The 20,716-nt window shown below is 32.6% G+C and overlaps 1 protein-coding gene across 7 annotated transcripts in view; it reads left to right on the forward strand.

Annotated features, from left to right (window-relative positions):
• Positions 1-20,716, forward strand: part of LOC103580028 (cAMP-specific 3',5'-cyclic phosphodiesterase) — a 52,973-nt gene that overhangs the window by 539 nt on the left and 31,718 nt on the right. Inside the window, exons 1-2 of one of the 7 annotated variants that reach the window (XM_008561630.3) lie at positions 12,540-13,557; positions 14,719-15,134. The exons of 2 other annotated variants lie outside the window; for them this stretch is intronic. In XM_008561630.3, the coding sequence (XP_008559852.1) occupies positions 14,965-15,134 (170 nt within the window). In that variant the 5' untranslated portion in view covers positions 12,540-13,557; positions 14,719-14,964. Of the gene's footprint in view, positions 1-12,539; positions 13,558-14,718; positions 15,135-20,716 lie in introns of those variants that run through there. 4 more of the 7 variants (XM_014440675.2, XM_053741647.1, XM_008561631.3 and 1 more) reach the window with 4 other exon arrangements.

A 20,716-nucleotide genomic window follows, 5' to 3' on the forward strand; every position in this document is an offset into this window, starting at 1 on the left:
CGTCAGCGTTTTCTATTTTGGTTAATTTTAAATTTAATTATTAAATAAAATAATTCAAATGAATTTTTTATCACGATCAATAATTACGAGAACTTAAAACAGGCACCCAGTAAATTTGTTATTGAACTGGGTTAATTTTTAATGTTCGTTAATTATTTACCGCCAGATTAATCATTTAAACAAAATTATATACATCAGTTTAATTATTTTAGACACTCATAACTTTGGGTAAATTTCCCCAGGGCTAATTAAATTTACATAACAAATAAAATAACTTGGGCAGAGTTACTTATTTTAATTATAACACAAAAGTTTTTTGTTTATATCTCAGCCCGTAATAAACTCTTGCATAATTAAAATAACCGTTGGTACAAATAAATTTCTATTGTCAGACGAAGATAAAAAAAAATAAAAAGCCAATTAGTGAAAAAATAACTTACGCCTTGTCGAGTTTCGTGACAAATACAGCAGGTATTTTTAGGGCTGACGGATGATAACTTTTCGTTACAAAAGTGACCCGTCTGCCCGACAGCGATTGGGTAGTTGTCAATAAAATTCCTACGAAATTTAACTCTATCGCTTGATCCATCGGGTTCTTTCATACGCGTTTCTTTATTCTCATAAAATTTTTTCCCGCCTTTTCTTCCTTTATCCTCGGCCAACTTTTCTATCCTTTTCAATTGATCCTCCCCCTTCTCCTCCTGCTCATCGTCCTCAAAGTCTTTCATTTCCCTTGATTCCATCATCTTCTTCTTCAGATCATCCTTCCGTACTCTGTCTCTATCTTCCCACGATCCGGTTTCGTCGATTTTACGGTTCACATCTCCGCTCCTCAAAGCTCGCTCAGGTTCTGAAGAATTCATTTTCGTTCTGTACTTTATTCCGCCGGTTTTTTCAATGTCTTTAAAAATTTCTCCCTCAGGCATTGGATACGCCGTTAAAACCTTCTTTTGATGCCCTTTAGCTACAGCTTTACCTTCACCTCTTACAGATAAATTGCTTGTGCTCGTACCCGCGCTAGCAGTTGCTGTTGTTGTACCAATAGTAATTTTAGATGTTGTAGTAGTAGTAGTAGTGATACCTTGAGGCTCGGATATAGTATCCAGAGTTGATGGTAGGACAATAGAAGCTGCGCCTGAGTTGTTGGTTTCATCTTGATTCTGGTGCTTGTGCTGCTGAGTATTATCGTTCAATAATAATGTGCCATCTGGTTCGTCTGATTGTGATTCATTTGAAACCGAGGGAACTGCTAAAGTACCGACATCACGTCTATCTCCGTCAACTATATTCATTGTTATCTCGGTAATTGTATTAGTTGCCGCATTTAAATATTTTTCTCTCGAGTTGTCTCCGTCATCTGGCAAAATTACTCGTACTTTGCTCTGTTTATATTCTCTGATAATATTTTCTTCCATTGATTTTTCGTTAATTGACGCTGAGCGCACCGCTTCCTGGACTCGGGTATTCCAAGACGACTGTTTGGATACTGATGGCTGGATTGATGTCGCTGAATCGATACCAGTGTTGCCGTGCACTAGCTCTGTTTGTTTGAATTCTTTTTCGACGGGCGTAGACGCCGCTGATGGCAACCCGACATAGTCTTTAATCATTTTCATTTCCGCTTGTTCGTCAATATCAAGAGCAAAGTCTTGCTGTAGCTTAAGATTCGGTGGCTTAGTTCGTTTCTTTTCAATCAACGAGTCTTTGGATTTGTCCTCGAGATAAATTGGTTTTCCTGGAAATTTTTATTTTTTAAGTAAACATTTTTATTAAGATGATGATTGTGCTCAAGAAGAATAACAAAAAGATACGACAAAGTAATTTGTTCTATTTAAATTGTACCTGTTATTACTTCTTGAGTTTGATATTCATCCATTTCGTGAGGTGGTGCTTGAATTTCATTGGTCTGAGTCGTCGTCTTGGTTACAGCATTCCCAGTAGCAGGGATCGTTTCCTTTCCATCATCACTCACCGATTCAATCTACAAGAACGGAAACGGCAATATTAATGGTCAACAAATTGTATTATATGCGAAATTTCACTTACCCCTAAATACCGGGATATTGCTTCAATAATTTTAATAACTTCTGGCTTTTTAATATCAAATTCTTTGCATTTCTGAAATATTATTACATTTATTTAATTAAATTCAATTCATTTTACTGTAAATTCCCCTCAATACTATTTTTGATTCATTCAAATTTAAAATTCCAATAAAAGTTATTTTATAAAATAATTATTTATTATAATTCTCATGATTTAATTTATAAAAAATTCAAATTAATGCTAAAAGTATTTCATTCATTTGAATAAATGCTAATTTTTTAACAAGAGCTTACGGATTTAAAAAATAATTTAATCTAATTAGTTACCGAGGTAATCGAGAGCGTTGACTGAAGGCTTTGTAGCCATGACTCCAATTCATTTTTATGGACAACAATATCGCCGTCGCCAAAATTGTAATCAGTTTCTTCTTTACTCAGCCGCGATTTCAAAGAAACAAATGATCTATCATCAGCACCTGGTTGCTTATCACTTTTTCCTGCTTCTTTAAATCTGACCGAACTAGACTTGCTTTGATTCTGACCAACTGGATCAACGATATCACCAGCGATACCAGAAAAACTGTAATCAGTTTCTTCTTTGCTTAGCCGCGATTTCATTGACACAAATGACTGATCATCAGCACCAGGTTGCCCACCATTTTCTTCGGCTTCTTTAAACCTGACTGAACTAGTCTTACTTTGATTCTGATCAACTGGATCAACGATATCACCAGCGATACCAGAAAAACTGTAATCAGTTTCTTCTTTGCTCAGCTGTGATTTCAATGAAACAAAAGATTTATCATCAGGACCTGGTTGGCCATCATTTTTTCCGGCTTCTAGAAATCTGATTGAACCATAATGAGTTTGACTCTGGTCATCAGGAGAATCGCCAGTGCTGACAGCTTCATTACTCAGCTGTGATTTCAATGATAAAAGCAACTCATCATCAATTTGTTCAGCTGGCATCAAACCGTACTGAGTAGACTGATCATTAGTTGTAGTTGTCTCAGCTGAAATATCAGGGATATCATAAATATCATAATTTGTTTCGTCTTTAGTGAGCTGCGATCTCAAGCTTACAAAGCCATCATTATCGGGATCACCATTTTTTTCATCTCCAAAAGGCAGCTCTCTTTCGTATCGAGTAGATTCCTCATTAATACTTTTATTATTATATTCTTGGAATTCCGAAGCCGTCGATAAATCCAACCGAGCGGATTTGTTGGTGAAGCTGCCGTCCAATAAAGACTCTGGATTACCAGAGACTAGGGCATCAAATTTTTCATTCTGCGAGTGGGTTGAAGAACGTTTGCTGTTTCCAGCACTATCCATTTCTTTCGTACGATTATCACCACTGCTGTGACTGTTATCTTGCAAAGTTTTATCGTAGCTCCGAGAACCGTCTACTCTCGGTGATGATTCATTGTCCCTTCTGCTCGATAATGTACTTTTGGATGTTTGTGCTTCATCAAATGTGGTAATACGTTTCACAGTTTCTTCTCCGGTTTCATTGTCTGGATCCCTGTTAAATTTACTGTCTTTCCCAGCAGAAGACGTGAAAGAAGAGTAAACATACGTCTCTTGAATCGTCATTTTTTTATTTCCAATAGATTTTTCATCAGCAGTACGACTGGTTTTACCCAGAGATGGATTTACTGAAATTGGATCTTGCACAGCACGATCAGTAACTTGTATTCGTGCGAGGGTATTTTTCGAACTTGTTCCTACAATGGCATTTACAGATTTATCTTTCATTCTTTTCCTACTGCTTCCACTCCCGCTGGTACGTATTTTCATCCTACCGCCTGAGGATGTATCTGTTGTGTTAACTCTAGCAAGTGTCGCCTTATCTCTAACACTTATTTCACTGTCACCCGTACCATTAGTTTTCATTTTCTCCCCCAATTTGGCAGCCATCTCCAGCTCAGCCTTGTGCTTTTCGCTAAATTCAATAATCTCCTGATTGCAATTACGTAATTTGCTCTCGAGATTTTCAATCTGGTCTTCCAACTGACAAATCCGATCAGCAAGCTGTTGATTCGCCGACGATTTAACTTCCAATTGACCGCGTAATTTATCTACATCAACATTCACAGCAGCACTGCTGACATTGTCATCAACATCCAGGTCCTTTGTAGACTTCCCCGCATTTCCCTTCCAATTTTCCTCACTGGTCTTCAGTATCTTCATGTAAACGGCTTCCTTGGCCTCCAGTTCTTCCAGTTCCTTCTTAATTTTCCTTTCCCCAATAATAAATTCCTCTAATTTAGTCAAATACTCAAGGTCATCCGAGCAAAACGAGTACTGAGACTCACTTTTATTTCCAGCCCCAATACCCGGTTTCGAATTTTCCTCGTAATTTTTTTCCTCCTCATCAATCATACGCTGCAATTCCTCTTGTTTCCGTCCGGCATCCTCAATTTGTTCATTAACTTTCTTCAATTCCAATTGCTTTTCGTGCAATACTTTACGTGCCTCGTCGTGTTTCCTGAGCGCTTCCTTCCGCTCGGCTTCGAGACCGCCAATCTCGTGACCGCCCTCATGTTTCCTCTTATTAACATTCACTGTCACCGACGACATAATCGCCGCCTGTTCCTCGATCCACTTGACGATATTCTTAGGGTCAACGTCGCCCTTCATCACCCTGTTGAAAGTAACCATCGGCAGCCAGGTTTCCAACGTCGCCAAACGGCTGCTTATTTCCATCTGACGTTTCGTCAACTTTTCATTGCGTTCTTTGCGGCGGGTCACTAACTCGCAGAAGCCGTCTGCGCAGCATTTAAATATTTTATGTTTACTTCCATTAAACTTGATGTCCTTACCTAGAGCTTCTAAGCCTTCTCCAAAACGATTCAAATTACTCGTCTCTCCTTCGGTTTCTTGTCTGTATCCTTTATAATTATTATTTTTATTCAATTCTCCAGTGACATTACCGTCTATTAAATCAACTTCATCCTCGTACACTTTTTCCTTTGTAACCTTATCGCTTATAACTTTGTTTAAAACAGTCTCTGATATTTTTTCATTACTCTCAGAAAGTATTCCATCAACTTGTTCTTCTTCTTGCTCTTCACCTTCAACTTTGTCATTATTTCTTGCCGGCATTATTTCGAGGACTTGCAAGTTCTCATTATCAACTTTATCATTATTAACTTCATCATTAACCTCAGCCATTTTAATTTTGGCATACATATATATATTTACTTTACCCCATTTAAAACTCGTGTCTTGATTATATTTTTTTTAACACAATACATAATTTAATTTAAATCTATAAATAGTAATAACGATAAAAAAAATTTATAACCAAAGTGTCAGTGCGTGACATAATAATTTAATATATATATATAGGATGGTTGATATTTTGTTTGTGTTTTGGTGGTTGGAAAAGATTTAAAAATGCGATTTAAACCGAGGTTAAATATATATGTTGGTAAACTCAGTAGGGAGCGTTAGTGTTAGCTGGCATGGAGTAATAGGGAGAGAGAGAGATAGAGAGAGTAAGAAGAGAAGTAAAAAGTAAGAAGCTAAAATAGATGGTAGATGGTGGAAAACTGAAGGTTTATTGCCGAGAAGAAATATATACAGGGGTGGGTCACTGTTACGAGGATGACGGGGGTCGGAGAAGCGTGACTATAGCCATCGAGTGGAGTATAGAGTCTACGTACAGCCCCTTGGTGTATGTAGGTTAACAGTGACGTCACAAACCGCCTTGTGACGCGTTCAAACTGAAATATGCAGGGTGGCCTCACCACGAGCGGGCTTTAAAGCTTCTGACTGGTCATTGACTTCAGCTTGCTTGCTTGTTTTATTTATTTATTTTTTTAAAAAACTCACTCTCAAACTTTAAAATATTAACATCCAAACTAAAACTCTTCCGCATCCATTAACCCCAAGCGGTTTTTATTTTTAGTCCCCCATTTAAGGGACCGAGATTTTATTTTCAATTTTTTTCTTTATTTTTTTTTTAAATGTTTAAGTGATATGCTACAAAAAGCTCTTCATTTTACAATCAATAAACTTGAAACGCCCATTGCCATCTTGAAAACCGTTTTAGCGCGCTAGTAAAACGCATGCCTGTCATTATTTTTTTTTTTTTTATTTTTATTTTATTAAACCTACTGGTGATAGGGATAATAAAGTACACGTAGATGCGGCTAGATTCCCGGGTATTTATTTATCAAGCTTCACCAGGCTCATATATATTTATATTTATATTTATACCGCTCAAGATCGCTCGAGTATATTTTTTATTTGGTTTGTTTGCTTCCTCAGTTTGTTTTAGTTCTCAAGTTGTATGAAATTGCTTTGTAAATTAAATTCAGTGGCAGTGGCACTGGCTGCGGTTTGGCTCAGGGTTGAGGCTCGGGTGCTGACAGGTGATAAATAATGACAGGTAATTTAAAATATTGATTTTTAAAAATAATCTTCCGCGTTTCGGGTATCGCTGTCGTTAAATTGCACACGTATTGTGTAATGCCGCGTAATGTGTCACGTCTTGGGTGGTCGCGTGTCGTGTCCTGGTCCAAGTAGTTTAGGTCTTAGTGTGGAAGTAGGAGCTGTAGGGGTTGCATTGGAGCTCGGGTTTGTATCTGAGAAGAAAACGACAGAGGCGACGGCGGTAAAAGCGGCTACGACAACTACGACCAAGGCGGGATCGGTCTCTCGGTACTGCAACCCATGTAGGGGTGAAGTTGGGTCGTCATGACAACGGGGTTCTTTTTGAGTTTGGGGAATCGATGAGCAGTGGCGTAGCATCAGGTGGCGGCCTCAGATGACCGCGCGTCCAACAAGTGGAGTATGTTGTGTTTGAGGAGACGCGTGTGCTGTCCTTATTCACCCCACACTTCTGTCACAATAGAACCCATTATCTTTATGCTTTCGACGATTTTTATGTCGTTATTATTTTCTCCCTTTTTTTTTTTTTAAATAAATATTTATGTATGGAAAGTAGATAATTATTTTAGGTAGTTAGAGATAAATGAAATTCATTTTTTATTTTTTATTAAAAACTCTTTATCATCAATAATTCAACTGCAGATCATTTAATATTTATTTTTAGGATTATAGAGTAAAAGCTTATTCGTTATTAATATTTTTTAATTTTCAATTTATTATTTTATGAATTTTAATACCAATTCTTTTTCCTTCCAATTAAACTCCATTGATATGAAATTTAAAAATCGTATTTTTATTTATAGTAAAATAAACATGAGGTAAAAGACCCAGTACCCGATTACTCATATATTTTTATATCTATACATACTAAATATAGATCTGCAAATGCATGGAGTAGTTGGGTACTAGCTCTCTTACCTTAATTAATTTTTTTCTATTAAAAAATTTGACAAAAAATTTTAAAAGCTCGCAGAAAATTTTTTAATTATTTTTAAAAAAAGTTTTGCGAATCAGTTTAGAATAGGAGTTCTTTGCTCCACTTTAAAGTTTCAAATAATTTCAGATTTTTTTTTTTTTATAAAAAATGATATTTAGAAAAGTTTGAAATTTTACTAAAGAACTTGAAACATGAGTTTTTAAAATTAAAGAAAAAAAAAAAAAAAAGGAGAAAATGACGGAAACTAGGTTACAGTTTTAATTTACCTGGAACCGAGACATTTAATACAATTCCAGGATAATATATTGAAGTTGTATACACATCCTTCTTATTGTAGTTAACTTGAGTACCAGTGGTAGTTCAATCAATTGCAAAAGGTAGTTTGTCTTGTCAATTCTACTCTCGATGCGTGCAGTGTGCACTGTCGAGTGTACTGTGCCAACCAACTCAACTCGATTTATCTAAAATCCAATGTACTTTATCCACTTGGTTCGCTGCATCAAGTTAGTGTGAACGTAAAATGAATTTATACTGAGCCAAAGAAAGACAGAGATGTAAACAAAGTCGGCACCAGAGCCAGAGCCAGAACCAAAACCAGACCCCGAGTCAGAGCCAGATTAATAAATACAGAGAAGAGTCAGCCAGAGCGAGAACTTTAATCTTTTTAAATTTATAAAACTCTTGCGCGTAGGCGAGTAAGTGTAATTGCACTTAAGACTTTATTGTTATGACGACTACTACAGTACATAAACCAAATGATTGTCATGATTGAACCTTCTCAACAAGTTTCATTTACTCTCCAGTACTTAATCTCTTATTGAATTTAATCACAAGGTCTTTTAACGCAACTTAAATATTTTTAAAATATAAAATATTATTTTTATTTAAACAAATTTAACTTTACTCATAATTATTCAGTTCTATGCAATCAGCAATTAAGTTAAATTTAATTAACCAAATAAATTACAAAAGTAATTATGACAAAATAAATTATAATTGAAATTTAAATTAAAATAATAATAATAATAATTGTTATTATTATTATTATTATTATTATTATAAAGTGCATTGAAATTATATGCGTCGGTTGTAGGTAGCCTTGAACTTTTATCCTCGTTAAATCGATTTACACATGAGAGAAAAATCGCGTAATGAGATTTAACGATAATTTAATGAGTATGTAATGTGTAAGAGTGAGGAAACTTTTGGTTTAATTGTATTTAAAACCTGCAACACTTTACCCTGAGTTTTTACTTACGCCACACACAAACACACACACACACGCACACTCGAGGAAAGATGTATGTTTTATATATAGAGGGTGGATTTGTATGAGTAGCAACAAGTATTTGTCCCAGTTGACATTTAAAGTCACCACCAAGATCTAGATATTTGGCATCCTGTGCCAAATCCTTGCCCACATCCTCTATACACATATATATTTTTCTACTTATGACTATTTGACGAGGGTCGTATTTTATTGACTACTCTATTAGTCGATGTCTATTTCAGTATTTAAATTTTCAAGTATTTTCTGCGTCGGTAAATTTCTTTTATCCGCTACCTACCCTAGGTAATCCCAGACCGCCGTTTCATTCGCAAATTTTCAGCTGAAGACGACAGAAACTTTTTCTACTGTTGCCTTCATATTCAGCTGCAGATTCCCGCCAATTTTTTGAAGTTGGAGCCAATCTGTAGCCAGTAGTTGGACAGTCAATGGTTACCCTCAGAAGACGGCATTGATCAAAACCGTCTCTCCGTAACTTAGTTGCTGGTTATCGGGGTAGGTAAAGTTCTGTACTGCCGGTAACTTCAGGAAATTGTCATCGCTGCCGGTACAAAAGAGTACTTTCAAATTGCTTATGGTAAAAAAAAATATTTGATACCGACAGTCGCGGATTTTTAGTCGACCCGATGGTTGGTAAATATTTTTCAGATCTTGCAGTTTCCCGGCCAGTGGTGCTGGTAGAAATTATTTAATAATTCAAATTTAAATATTTAAAATTCATAAGTTTTAAAATAAGCGAGTCATTTGTTTATAACCTCAGTGCGGGAAACAAAATAAAGTTTGAAAGTTGGCTCGATAAATAATAAAGTTAACAATGACATCAATGTCACCACGTCGTTGTAATTCAGCGGGTCCGTCAGCAAACTCCGGTAACGAAATCACCCCGGCGTTAAACGAGGATGTAAATAATAGACGAGAGTCCTCATTAATATTTTCCTCAGCATCTTCGAGTTGTCATTCCCAGCGGGAGTTTGAACTGAGTGAAGGTAAAATCGAGACGGAGATCATTGACCAATCGGTTGGTATTAAATATAAGAGACTTGTCGGGTGGCCTAAATTGTCCGAAAGAATGGCCAAGTCCTCTCACGCACGATTTGAAAAAATGAATTACATAACGACTCTTTATGAAGAGACACTTTCGTCATCACGGTCATCAATGATCACTTTAACTAGGTCTAATCTTGCAATAAAAACTATTAATAACAGTACAGTTATTTCTAATAGTAAAAGTAAGGACTCATCAACTTCAACATCAATATCAACAATTAATTACCCGAGGGATTCCAATCGTCCAAGCAAATGGAAATCAAAATCAAATTATATTCCAATCGGCTCAGATGTGAGAATCCTGTCCAAGATTGAAAACGAACTCGGACCATTACGGGGTAAATTGAGTGAGCTTACGGGTAAATTTAAAGCTTTGAATTTGATTGACGTTAATAGTGTCTTCGTTAATAGACATTTTGATAATTATAATAAATTTAAAGTAATTAATAATAATAATAGTAATTTTAATTGCGCTGAGCATTTAAATCATCTGGGATGGCAGCCACACAATGTAACATCTGCAAGTGCCTGTCAGATGAAATTTAACGGGGAAAAAAAATTTTTAAACAGCGAAAATAAAAATGTTAATTTGAATTTAAATTTGAATTTAAATTTAACGAGCGAGGGCGATCAGACAGGGGATGATGTGTCGGAAAAATATAAAAATAAATTTAACGGCATAAATAAAAAGTTTTATCGGCCGATGGAAGGAGAGACCGTGGAGAGGAAGAGTGAAAATAATTTTGAGAGTAAAAATTGTGAGCAAGATTCAATTTGCGATAGTTCGGGTGTTGCTGGCAGTGAAGAGAAATTGGGGGAGAGAACTCGGGATATGGATGAGAATAATGGGAATTTTTTAGTAATTGATAAAGCGGAAGAGGATTCAGTGGGTGAAAAATTTGATATTATTCCCGTAAGATTTGAAAACTCTGGGATGAATAATTCAGAGCTGGTTGAGACAATAAGTGAGCTTAGAGCTGGTGAACAATGTGAATTTGGGTTCACGGATTCACCGCCAATTTATTTTAATGGTCTGCGTATGTCGAGTTTACCTGAGGCCAGATCTACGGTTGATAATAAACCTGACATTTCTGCTGGAGAGAGACAGACTAAATCGCTCAGAGGAATGACATGTTCGCCAGAAGATTTTTATTAAATAAATAATACTATAATAATATTGTTCAGATTTTTGTTATTTATTATAATTTTTTTTACACAATAAAATTTTTTGTCAAATTTAAATGTCGAATTTTTTTTTTATTTAAGAATTTTATGGCCGGCAATTTTTTTGTAATACACTAAGTTGCGTCATTATGTCACTTTGTCATATCTATTGAGAAAAAAAAAGTTGATAATTATTATGTCCCGGATGTCTGACCAGTCGCGCCGTATCTACTGATTATTTTTTTTTGCTCAATAAACTACTTAGCGCGTTATTTTTCAATGGATCCTCTATTACAAGTAATAATGAACAAACATTTATTCAAAATTAATGATCTAAAATTTTCGAATGAATAATTGTAATTAAGAAATTTTTTTTTTTTTTTTATAAAAACTCTTGAAACTTCATAAAACCCTTTTAAAACTTTCCGCGGAGAATTTCCATCATCGTCTTGAAAGTTGGTATGGAAATTTTCCATCTGGATAATTTAATCCCGAAAAAACGGGGCAAAGTTGTTTTGCATAAAAGTTTATCTGAAATTCTTAAGTACGTGCAGCGGATTCTCCGTAAACAAAAATGTAAATTTCTATCTAAACATTAGCGATGCTCTGTTAATGTAAACGGCAAATCTTTAGGTAAATAGGCCGCAGGTTGTAATTAATAAATAAATAAATAAGAAAAAAAAATTGCAACCTGCCTCAACATATTGGCTGCAATAAAAAAAAATATAAAAATTTATCCAGTTATTCAGGTCATTTCCGTATGATTAAGTCTTTTGTGATAAAATTTTATCGACACTTGCCTATGTAAGCTCCTTGATACTCATGGCATAACAATGTAATAATAAACCATTGCCACTTACATCTTAGATGTCTTTTGTTTTTTTACTCGACCCCATAAGACGGTCGAGTAAAAGTTAATAATAATTACAGGCAATAAAAAAAAATTTTTAATTCTTCTTTAATTAGTGCGAGGAAAAAAAAATCGGTAGCGGCTACCCATTAATTTTTAGTAGCAGCTACTAAAATAACTGGCGGCAGCTACCGAAATAATTGAAAAATTACCGGTAGCTGCTCCAAAAAAAAAATCAGTGGCAGCTACCGCAATAATTGATGGCAGCTACCGAAGAATCGATAGTAACTACCGAAAAATAATTGGTAGCTGCTACCGATTATTTTTTTCTACGGGGGGTAATTAATTAAAAAAAAAAAAAAAAATAGGAATGACTAAATTTTGCTAACAATTTCTACTGCATTAAAAAAAAAATGGCCTTAGTAAAAAAAATCTTGATCGAAGAAATTTCAATGTTTTTTCTAGCGTACGTGAACTTTTTTCAAAACCTAATTTTTTTTTCACGTAATCAAAATAAAGTCACTACTATCCCTTAGCGTTATCATAAATTTTCACTCCCACATTCTCGTTGTAATGAAAGATAAAAATCCTAGGCAGTATTTCGTGAGTTTCCGTGAAACTCCGCGAGCATTCGTCCGGTCGTCACTACGTCAGCGTACTTGCACACTCACTCAATTCTGCATGTACACACTAAACACACAACTGCAGCTCTAGCTACTGAATACAATTATACCCTACACTCGCACACACAACGTTAACAACAATGTTGACGACGACGCGGTAAACCGTCGACGATTCGGTTCTCTTCTCATTTCTGCATCCGTTGGATGCTGCCACTACACTAATCGCTCATACAACATCTTACACTCGACACAAACATGTCATAAATTATTAACAACATCAATAATAGTAAAAAATATATACACATATATATACATATACATATAACATTTTTATCGTCTATTAAATAATATAATAACTAAACATGAACTCGACTCTCCACTCGCTATTAACTTTTTCTTACGGTTTCCCTCTCTCTTATATTTCATATACATTTTTTTCGCAGCAAGTTACAAGTATAAGTACAAGTATATAAAATACCGGCCGGCTATTTGTTCTTGAACTGTTAGTTGATGTGGTGTATGGACTTTGGGTCTCTTGTATATTATACTAAAATGATAATAATATTGCGCGTACGTGGACATTTATTATTTTAAATTAAATAGATGTGCAAAACAAAATATATATATTTATTTAAATAAATAAATATTTTAATTACTGTACAATATATATATATAAAAATTGAAAACGGTGCTAAGTGATTTTATTATTATTTTATTCAAATTAGAGAAATTTAAATTCCGCGTTTAAATGATGTGATGTCACGCGTTTTACTAAACAGAATTATTGTCTCGTATGCTGGGTTAAGATAGTAGACTAGTGTTGGCTTGTTGTTATATTAGTTGGTATTTATATATATATGCCGTGTGGTTTATTATGTTAATTAATTTCATTATTATACGCGTATGCGTTAACGCGAGTTTGACGTACGGTCTTACTGGTCACTGTAATAAATATATATATATATATGTATATGTGATATTTGTTATATAGATGTATTTATCAGTATAACTGTTGGTATTGTTATTGTTATTGTTGGATTAGGTGCGTGACAGAATGAGATAGCGGGTTAAAAATATGAGGACTGGAGAGAAAGGAAAATATTTTGTGCGAGTTTAGTGTCAGCTATAGTTTTTTTAGACAATCCATCGCCATTCGCGGTTGCAGTCAGTTAACACGCGATAACAATTCTTACTCGTTAAAGGTTTATACATTTGTTCACGTCCTCATGTTTTGTTGCCATATTTACGCATATTTTCTTCTTCATTATTATTATTGTTTATTATTAGCTATGACTAATTATTTTTCTTACGTCTATTAATTGAAAAAAATTTAATTTTAAATTTCAATTTAAAATAAATCATTTTTTTTAAAGCTAAAAATTTAAATTAAAACGCAAATTATAATTGAGGAAAATAAAAATAAACATATTTTTTAAATTAATCAGCTTATTAAATAAAATTATCATGTATGCAAATACTTGTTTTGTTTTTTTTATAAATTTTAACGATAAATCTAGTTTACGAATTCGAATACAATATTTATTTTAAATAATTATAATTATTACGTTAACAATAACAATAATTTAATAAAATATCAAAATATATCATTTATTTAACGATTTAAAAAAAATGTTTTTTTTTTTTTAAATTGTTCGCTTTTATTTTTACATCGAACGCTTTGATAGAAACCCATCAATATGCCAACAAAAACATTCATCGGTTCGTGTTTATCGGCTAAAAAAAAAGTCTTGTACTAAAATAGATTAATTTTTTCCTTGTAATGGTTTTTTATTTAAATTTTCATATTAAATATTAATAAATATAATAATAAAAAAATTAAAACTGATACGTGTTGATAGTAAACTTTGAACTACTCAGTATTCTTAAAGACACACACACATGTCCTTGAAACTTTTTTACTTTTTTGTTATATTTTTTTAGTCAACACAAGTTAACCCTACAAATCTTTCATATAATAAGTCACAGCTTATACATAAAATTTTTTATCCACTTTCGTAATTTTAATATCCAGCAAAATATAAAAAAAAATTTTAATTAACATTAATTTTTTATCACAACATTTTTTTTTTTTCAAACAACTCGACAAAAATAAACTAACAAAATTATTTAATTTATGGTATTAATTTTAAAAAAAAAAATCCAATTTATAAAAATACTTTTCGCATTACGTTAATTTGCATAAACAAATCCAGAACTTTTGATAAAAATTAACAGATAAAATAAATTTATTAGAATTTAAAAAAAAAAATGCATTATTAATAAGTATTTAAATACAGATAAAAATAGATGAATGTTAAAATATGTATATATAATGCTTATTAATTTATATATTTAACAAAAAGGTCTTGCGTAGGCGTCGAGAGTGAACCGCGTGTCGAATGAGTGCTAAAATAAGAGAGGGATATTCGCGCAAGAGAACACGCGACAAATTACGAGTTAAGATGTTGCCGATTAAATTGAGAAGAAGAAAGACTCGGTCCAAGTGTTATCACCCGCGTTTTTTTGTGTTAACAAGTAAATAAGAGTGTCAAGTTTTGTCTTTGAAAGAGTTTATTTTAAGCAAGAGAGAGAAATAATATTAATCTAGTATGAATAGTCTCCAAATTCCGGAGATACGGCTGCCAGCTGGTGACAGTAACAGTAACAGTTGTAGTAGTAGCAGCAATGGAGATAAAATTCATCCACTTCAGTCACAGCCGCTCCTATTGGTCCCGGCGAGTAGCATTCCCAGAAGACGGCATTCCTGGATATGTGGCGGGTGAGTTCCTGTCTGATAAATCCTGGCTTCAAACTAACAGAATTCTCGAGATATTTTGAATTCTTGTATTGTCTTGATCTTTTCAGCTCTGGAGTTTTTTCTCTTTTTTTTTTTTTAAAGATTAATTTTTATATTTTTTATCAAGACCATTAGCTAAGTGATTCGCGAGAAGCTTTTTCTTGACACTCATTTGCTGTATTATTGTGTTATATATTTATATATGTAATATTGTAGCTGTGCAATGTACGGGGAACTCCAAAAATAATATTCATACAAGAAGGATTAGTTTGATATATTTTAAGCCGTTAGTCTGCTTTGCTGAGATAACTACACGGTTTTAATTATTTAAATTATTTTTAGTACTTCGGTACTTTATTTTTTTCCATTCATTTTAGTTACAAGATATTTTAATTAAAATTTTTTATTTTTTTTTTATTAGTAATTAATATAAAATTTTTTTTTTAATTACTTAAAAATTTTAATTGATAATTTTATTTGCAAATAAAAATTTTGAAATTTTTGTGAAAAAAAAAATTTTTATTATGAATTATTTATAAGCAATAAAAAAAAATATATATTTTTATTACATATTTAAGTGTTGATATAATTTATTTTATGATATGAAAATAAATATGAAACTGTAATACAAAGCAATTTATAAAATTAAAAGTAAACATTTTGAATAATAAATTATTTTTCATTACTACTTATAAATTATCTTACCATAGGTTACGAGTTACGACCTATTAGAAACAAGTTATCGTTCGATAGCTCGATTCAATATCCATTTGATATTAAAAATAAAACATGAAAAAAAAAATCAATCAATAAAATTACTTAACACAAAACAATCACGTTTATTTGTTCAAATAAAATGAAATATAAATTAACAAACAATTTTATTTTTCTGTTACAGGTAAGTTTGTATCTCGTCTATTGATTCCACAGCACGTGAGTAAATATCCCACATACTAAATCACTCAAAAAATAATAATATCAAATACAAATAGTAATATCCAACAAAAATTAAATAACAATAAACAAATGATGTAATCAGATGATTTATGATTATCATGATTCGTCTCAGCTTTAAATCATCATTAAGAATTCCACACGTGTTGTTAATCAGTAAACATATATGATATTCTATCCGCTGCTGCGTTGATAATTTTTGTTAAAAAAAAAAGTTAACGCGATGTTTGCTGATTATGTAAAATTAATTTTAATACGACAAAATTACAGATAATTATACCTGTAATTAATGATAACAGTAATCAATCAGTAATTACCGTCGGTGATTATTATGATGAAAAGGGGAATGTGAATGCGAATGAAAATGACGATGATCAAATCGATATCGTCAATCTCCGATGGAAAATAATCGAATGACAGTGAAAACCTTTACATAATAATTTCAGTAGGACGAGCATCTATCGAATTATGAGAATATCTCGGCTGTTCAAAGTTCGTTTTGACATTATATGTGCCTGGATGATTGCATATATCGCCAGATCGATCGTATATGCTTTAGCTTCTCATACTCATACTCATACTCATGCATCCTCATATATGTATGCCTGTATGTGTCCATGAGCTAATATTGATGTAACGACCGTGTGTACCTACGGCTGCGTTAAAACGCAGCTAAATCGATTTTTACGTTCCTCCTAAGGCAATTGCCTGTAAAACAATAAAATTTTGAGTTTACATCGAAAACTCGAAAAAACGGGTTATGAAATATTCAACAATTTCAATGGAAATTTTTGATTAAGTAGATGCTAATTTTTGAAAACTGTTGCGATGGAATTCAGTTTGGATAAGATTGCTCTGAAACTTTCTCTTATGTGACTCGTTTGATATTTCGATTAAAATATTAGCGGTCGGTTGCCATTAATCATGCTTACAGTGCACTTTTCTAGAGAAGTTAAATAGAATTTTTTTTTCTTAAGAAATTCATTAAAAGTTTCTTTAGTCTATTCTGTCTTTAATTTCCATTTTTTATCTTATGCTGAAATTTTTGATAACTCTGAATATAAATAAGCAGATAAGTGAATATTCACTAATTCCAAGTGCAAATCGAACTAATTTCAAAAAGTGGTTCGATTGCCGCTCAAAATTAGTGAACATTCACTTACTTCACTTATTCATGTTTAGAGTACAGCATTTCAATGTATGCGTGATTCTGATGTCTATGGGTTCTGTAAAAATTTTTTCAACAAATCTAGACCATTATTAGACATCTCGTAGACAGATTAATACAAAGCACAGATTTCTTAAAGCAATTTAAAGATAACTAAAGACCAAAGAATATATTTATTGTTAGTGGATTAAATTACACAAAGTCAATTAAAGTTTGTTGAAGTAAACGTGATGGTTAAGTATCTGGTATCTTCTATCATTAGATTACACATATATAAATATAGAGGACAATGTATATAAAAAGGCTAAAGGGTATTTTGTTGAAGCGTAATCAGGTTTATATATCAATGGTAACATGATGTTTCGAAATCTCTCGAGAAAGTAGTTTAAGCAAAAAAATAAACATCTGAAGGATAAGGACGCGGATGTGACGGTGGGGAAGGACGAAAATAGCAAGGGAGGATAAAGAGCTAAACGCATGACCTATAAAAGCTCAGGGAGCTTCAATGGACTAATGCTCGGCGGCACGCGATCCGGCGATTCCGACTGACGAATCGGTACGTGCCGTGCACTTTTTAATTCTTTAAATATATATAAAGCGAACACGTGTACGTTCATTGGCAAGCTTAACCTTCGCTTAGTTTATTCAAAAATTATCATACTGTAGACCCATGCATCAACGAATTCGTTACAGTCTCAAACTTTTGTCCCGTATTATATATTTATTTGTTTGTTTTCTTAATTATTTATTCATAAATCAGATCAAAGCTCGCTTTCGGTTTCTCGACAGTTGGAACTCATTAAATTGCTAATTTTTTTCTTCGACGATTAATTTGAATTCTTGATAATATTTTTATTTTTATTTAAAAAATAACATCGTCACAAAAATATATATAATATTTAAATAAATTGGCGGGATTATAAATATACATTTATTAATAAAATACTTATGCTCCAAATAAGTGTCATTGAAATATCAAATTAAATGACGTTACATTGCCTGCAATTAATTTAATATTTATACGCGATTTATTTATTACCCGCGAAAATTTAAATTTTTGTTTTGAACATCCGGGGTAAAAATATTTGGTCGCAAATAAGCCGAGAAGTCGAAATCTGGCCGAAATCATTTGATTTTTTTGAAAAAGGCCGAAAACACGCTGGAATTTTATTATTTTTTATGAAAAGGCTGGAAATTGGACAATTTTCGAAATTATAGAAATTAGAAAAATTTTGAACAATTTTATATAGAACAGAAAATTTATAAGCCTAGTTTTCGACCTTGGGTTCAATATCTAGGGCTTTTGTCGGTCACTTTTAGCCCAAGAAAAAATTTCATTATTTTTTTGGCTTTGAATTTTTTTTCTGGAGAAGAAACGAGAAAATTGACATGAGTGTAAGTAATATAAAGAGTTTTTGAGTGCGATGTAAATTGTTTAAAGCGTCTTGAATGTTGAAAAGAAAAAACTTAAAGTTTCACGTGTGGATAAAAGTGAAGATGGACAAGTGAGAATATGCACTCTCATTTAATGATGAAAGAAAAATAACTACGGCACTAGCGCCATTTCTACTGTCACATATGTCTATATGTGTGTATATATAAACACATATGTAGGTGTGTTGGATGAAAAGTGTGAGCATCACATGTGTGTGCGGCTGGAGGCATAAGGGAAGAGCGTAAATGTCAAGGGCGCCCCCAGTGAAACGTTTGATGGTAAGATATTGCCGTGGGACAGATTTAACGCGGGGTATCAAACTGAAATGAGTGAAAATAAGTATCTGAATAAATAAAAAAAAATATAAAATGACTACTGAAAACGAAGATTCTTGGAATAATATTCGCGTACGTCATTGGATTGCTAAGTGGGCCAAATTGTTGATAGAAGAGTCATGTGTCCCTAACAGATTCATCGTATATTTCTGTCATATTGAGAACCCGCGCGACTTTCAAAGTTTTCTGAGGAATTTTAATTTTTGGGAATTTTCTAACTCATACTTTGGTTATTAGTCACAACCGGGTGGCCTTTTATTTATTTTGTATATAAAAATAAATTTTGAGAACGACCATGTTCAAAAATTTATTTTGATCCTTTAAGACGCTTTTGGGGATTTAGACTCAAATTTTCGGGCAGAGTTAGAACAGAAAAAATATAAGTAATGAAATTTTATTGTCGGACAATAAATTTTTAAAAATAATCGCAGCTCAAATCTCAAAATGAAAAAAAATATGAGAATTTCGGCTATAAAAAGAGAGACAAAAAATTTACCGTCATATTTTTTTAGCCGGCTTTTAATGTTACTGCCAATAAAACCAAAATGCCATAAAAAAGTTAAAAAAATTCGGTTAATTTATTGTAAGAGCTAAAAAAAAAATTTGACAATAGTCATCAAGTACAAAAAGCCAGTAATAAATTACCGTATTTAAAAATTAATTTAATAGGCATTTAAAAATAATATTTTGTCTCCGGATATTACCGTACCCTTTAAATAGATAAATATTTTTCACATAAACCGCATCACATGTTGGATCTCCGGATGACATTAATAATTACTTAAATATTTGAAACCACGCCAGTATCAAAAATTCATGATCTTTGGCGCCTTGTACTGACCCCGGCCGTTAAAAATATATTCAACATTTTTTTTTTTTTTTTTTTTATTTAATTCCATTGTCGCTCGTTGAAATGAGCCGTCAACTCATTTTTTTTTTTTTTTTTTTTTTTTTTTTTTTTTTTTTTATTGTTATCGTTGTCATGATAATTTTTTCACAGTCTATTCAAAACGGAAAAGCAAATAAATAAATATTAAAAAATACCAGAGTGATTTAAGACAAGATGGTCAGGTTCAAATTACGAAATTCCAAAAAGACTATTTATTAATATTATATTAGATCATGATTCACAGGTTGATATTGCGACACTTAATATATCTCGCGTGCCAGTATCTCACTGAGCGATGTTGTTAGTAAGTAAGTAAGTAAGTAAGTAGTAACTAAACCGAGGATTACGTATTAAATTTTCTTCAAAGATAAAACTTACCCACTACTAATGTCCACAAGTAATATCAGCGGGTCTACATCAGCTGAAGACTGTCCATATTTATTAGAAAGTAATCTGCGTATCCAAGGTTTTTAAAAATAATTCATCGCTGCGCGGACTAAAGACTTGTTCCAAAGATATAAGATTTAATTCAAAACAAACTCTATTTATAACAATAAATTAAAAATAGTAAACAAATAATTTAAAATACAATATACATATATATGTATTTGAAATAAAAATATACAAAGTGGTTGGAAAAAGGAGCGACGTTGAAAATAATTTAAGTCGCACTATAAATACAATATGGCACTCAGTTCTGCGTGGTACGTCGCACTGAGATGTTCGAAAGACTATTTTACGCGTATTATATACAAATATAATTATTGGTCATTAGCGACTTTT

This window comes from Microplitis demolitor, chromosome 1 (genome assembly GCF_026212275.2).
Source record: "Microplitis demolitor isolate Queensland-Clemson2020A chromosome 1, iyMicDemo2.1a, whole genome shotgun sequence".
In the NCBI taxonomy this organism is placed as follows: domain Eukaryota; kingdom Metazoa; phylum Arthropoda; class Insecta; order Hymenoptera; family Braconidae; genus Microplitis; species Microplitis demolitor.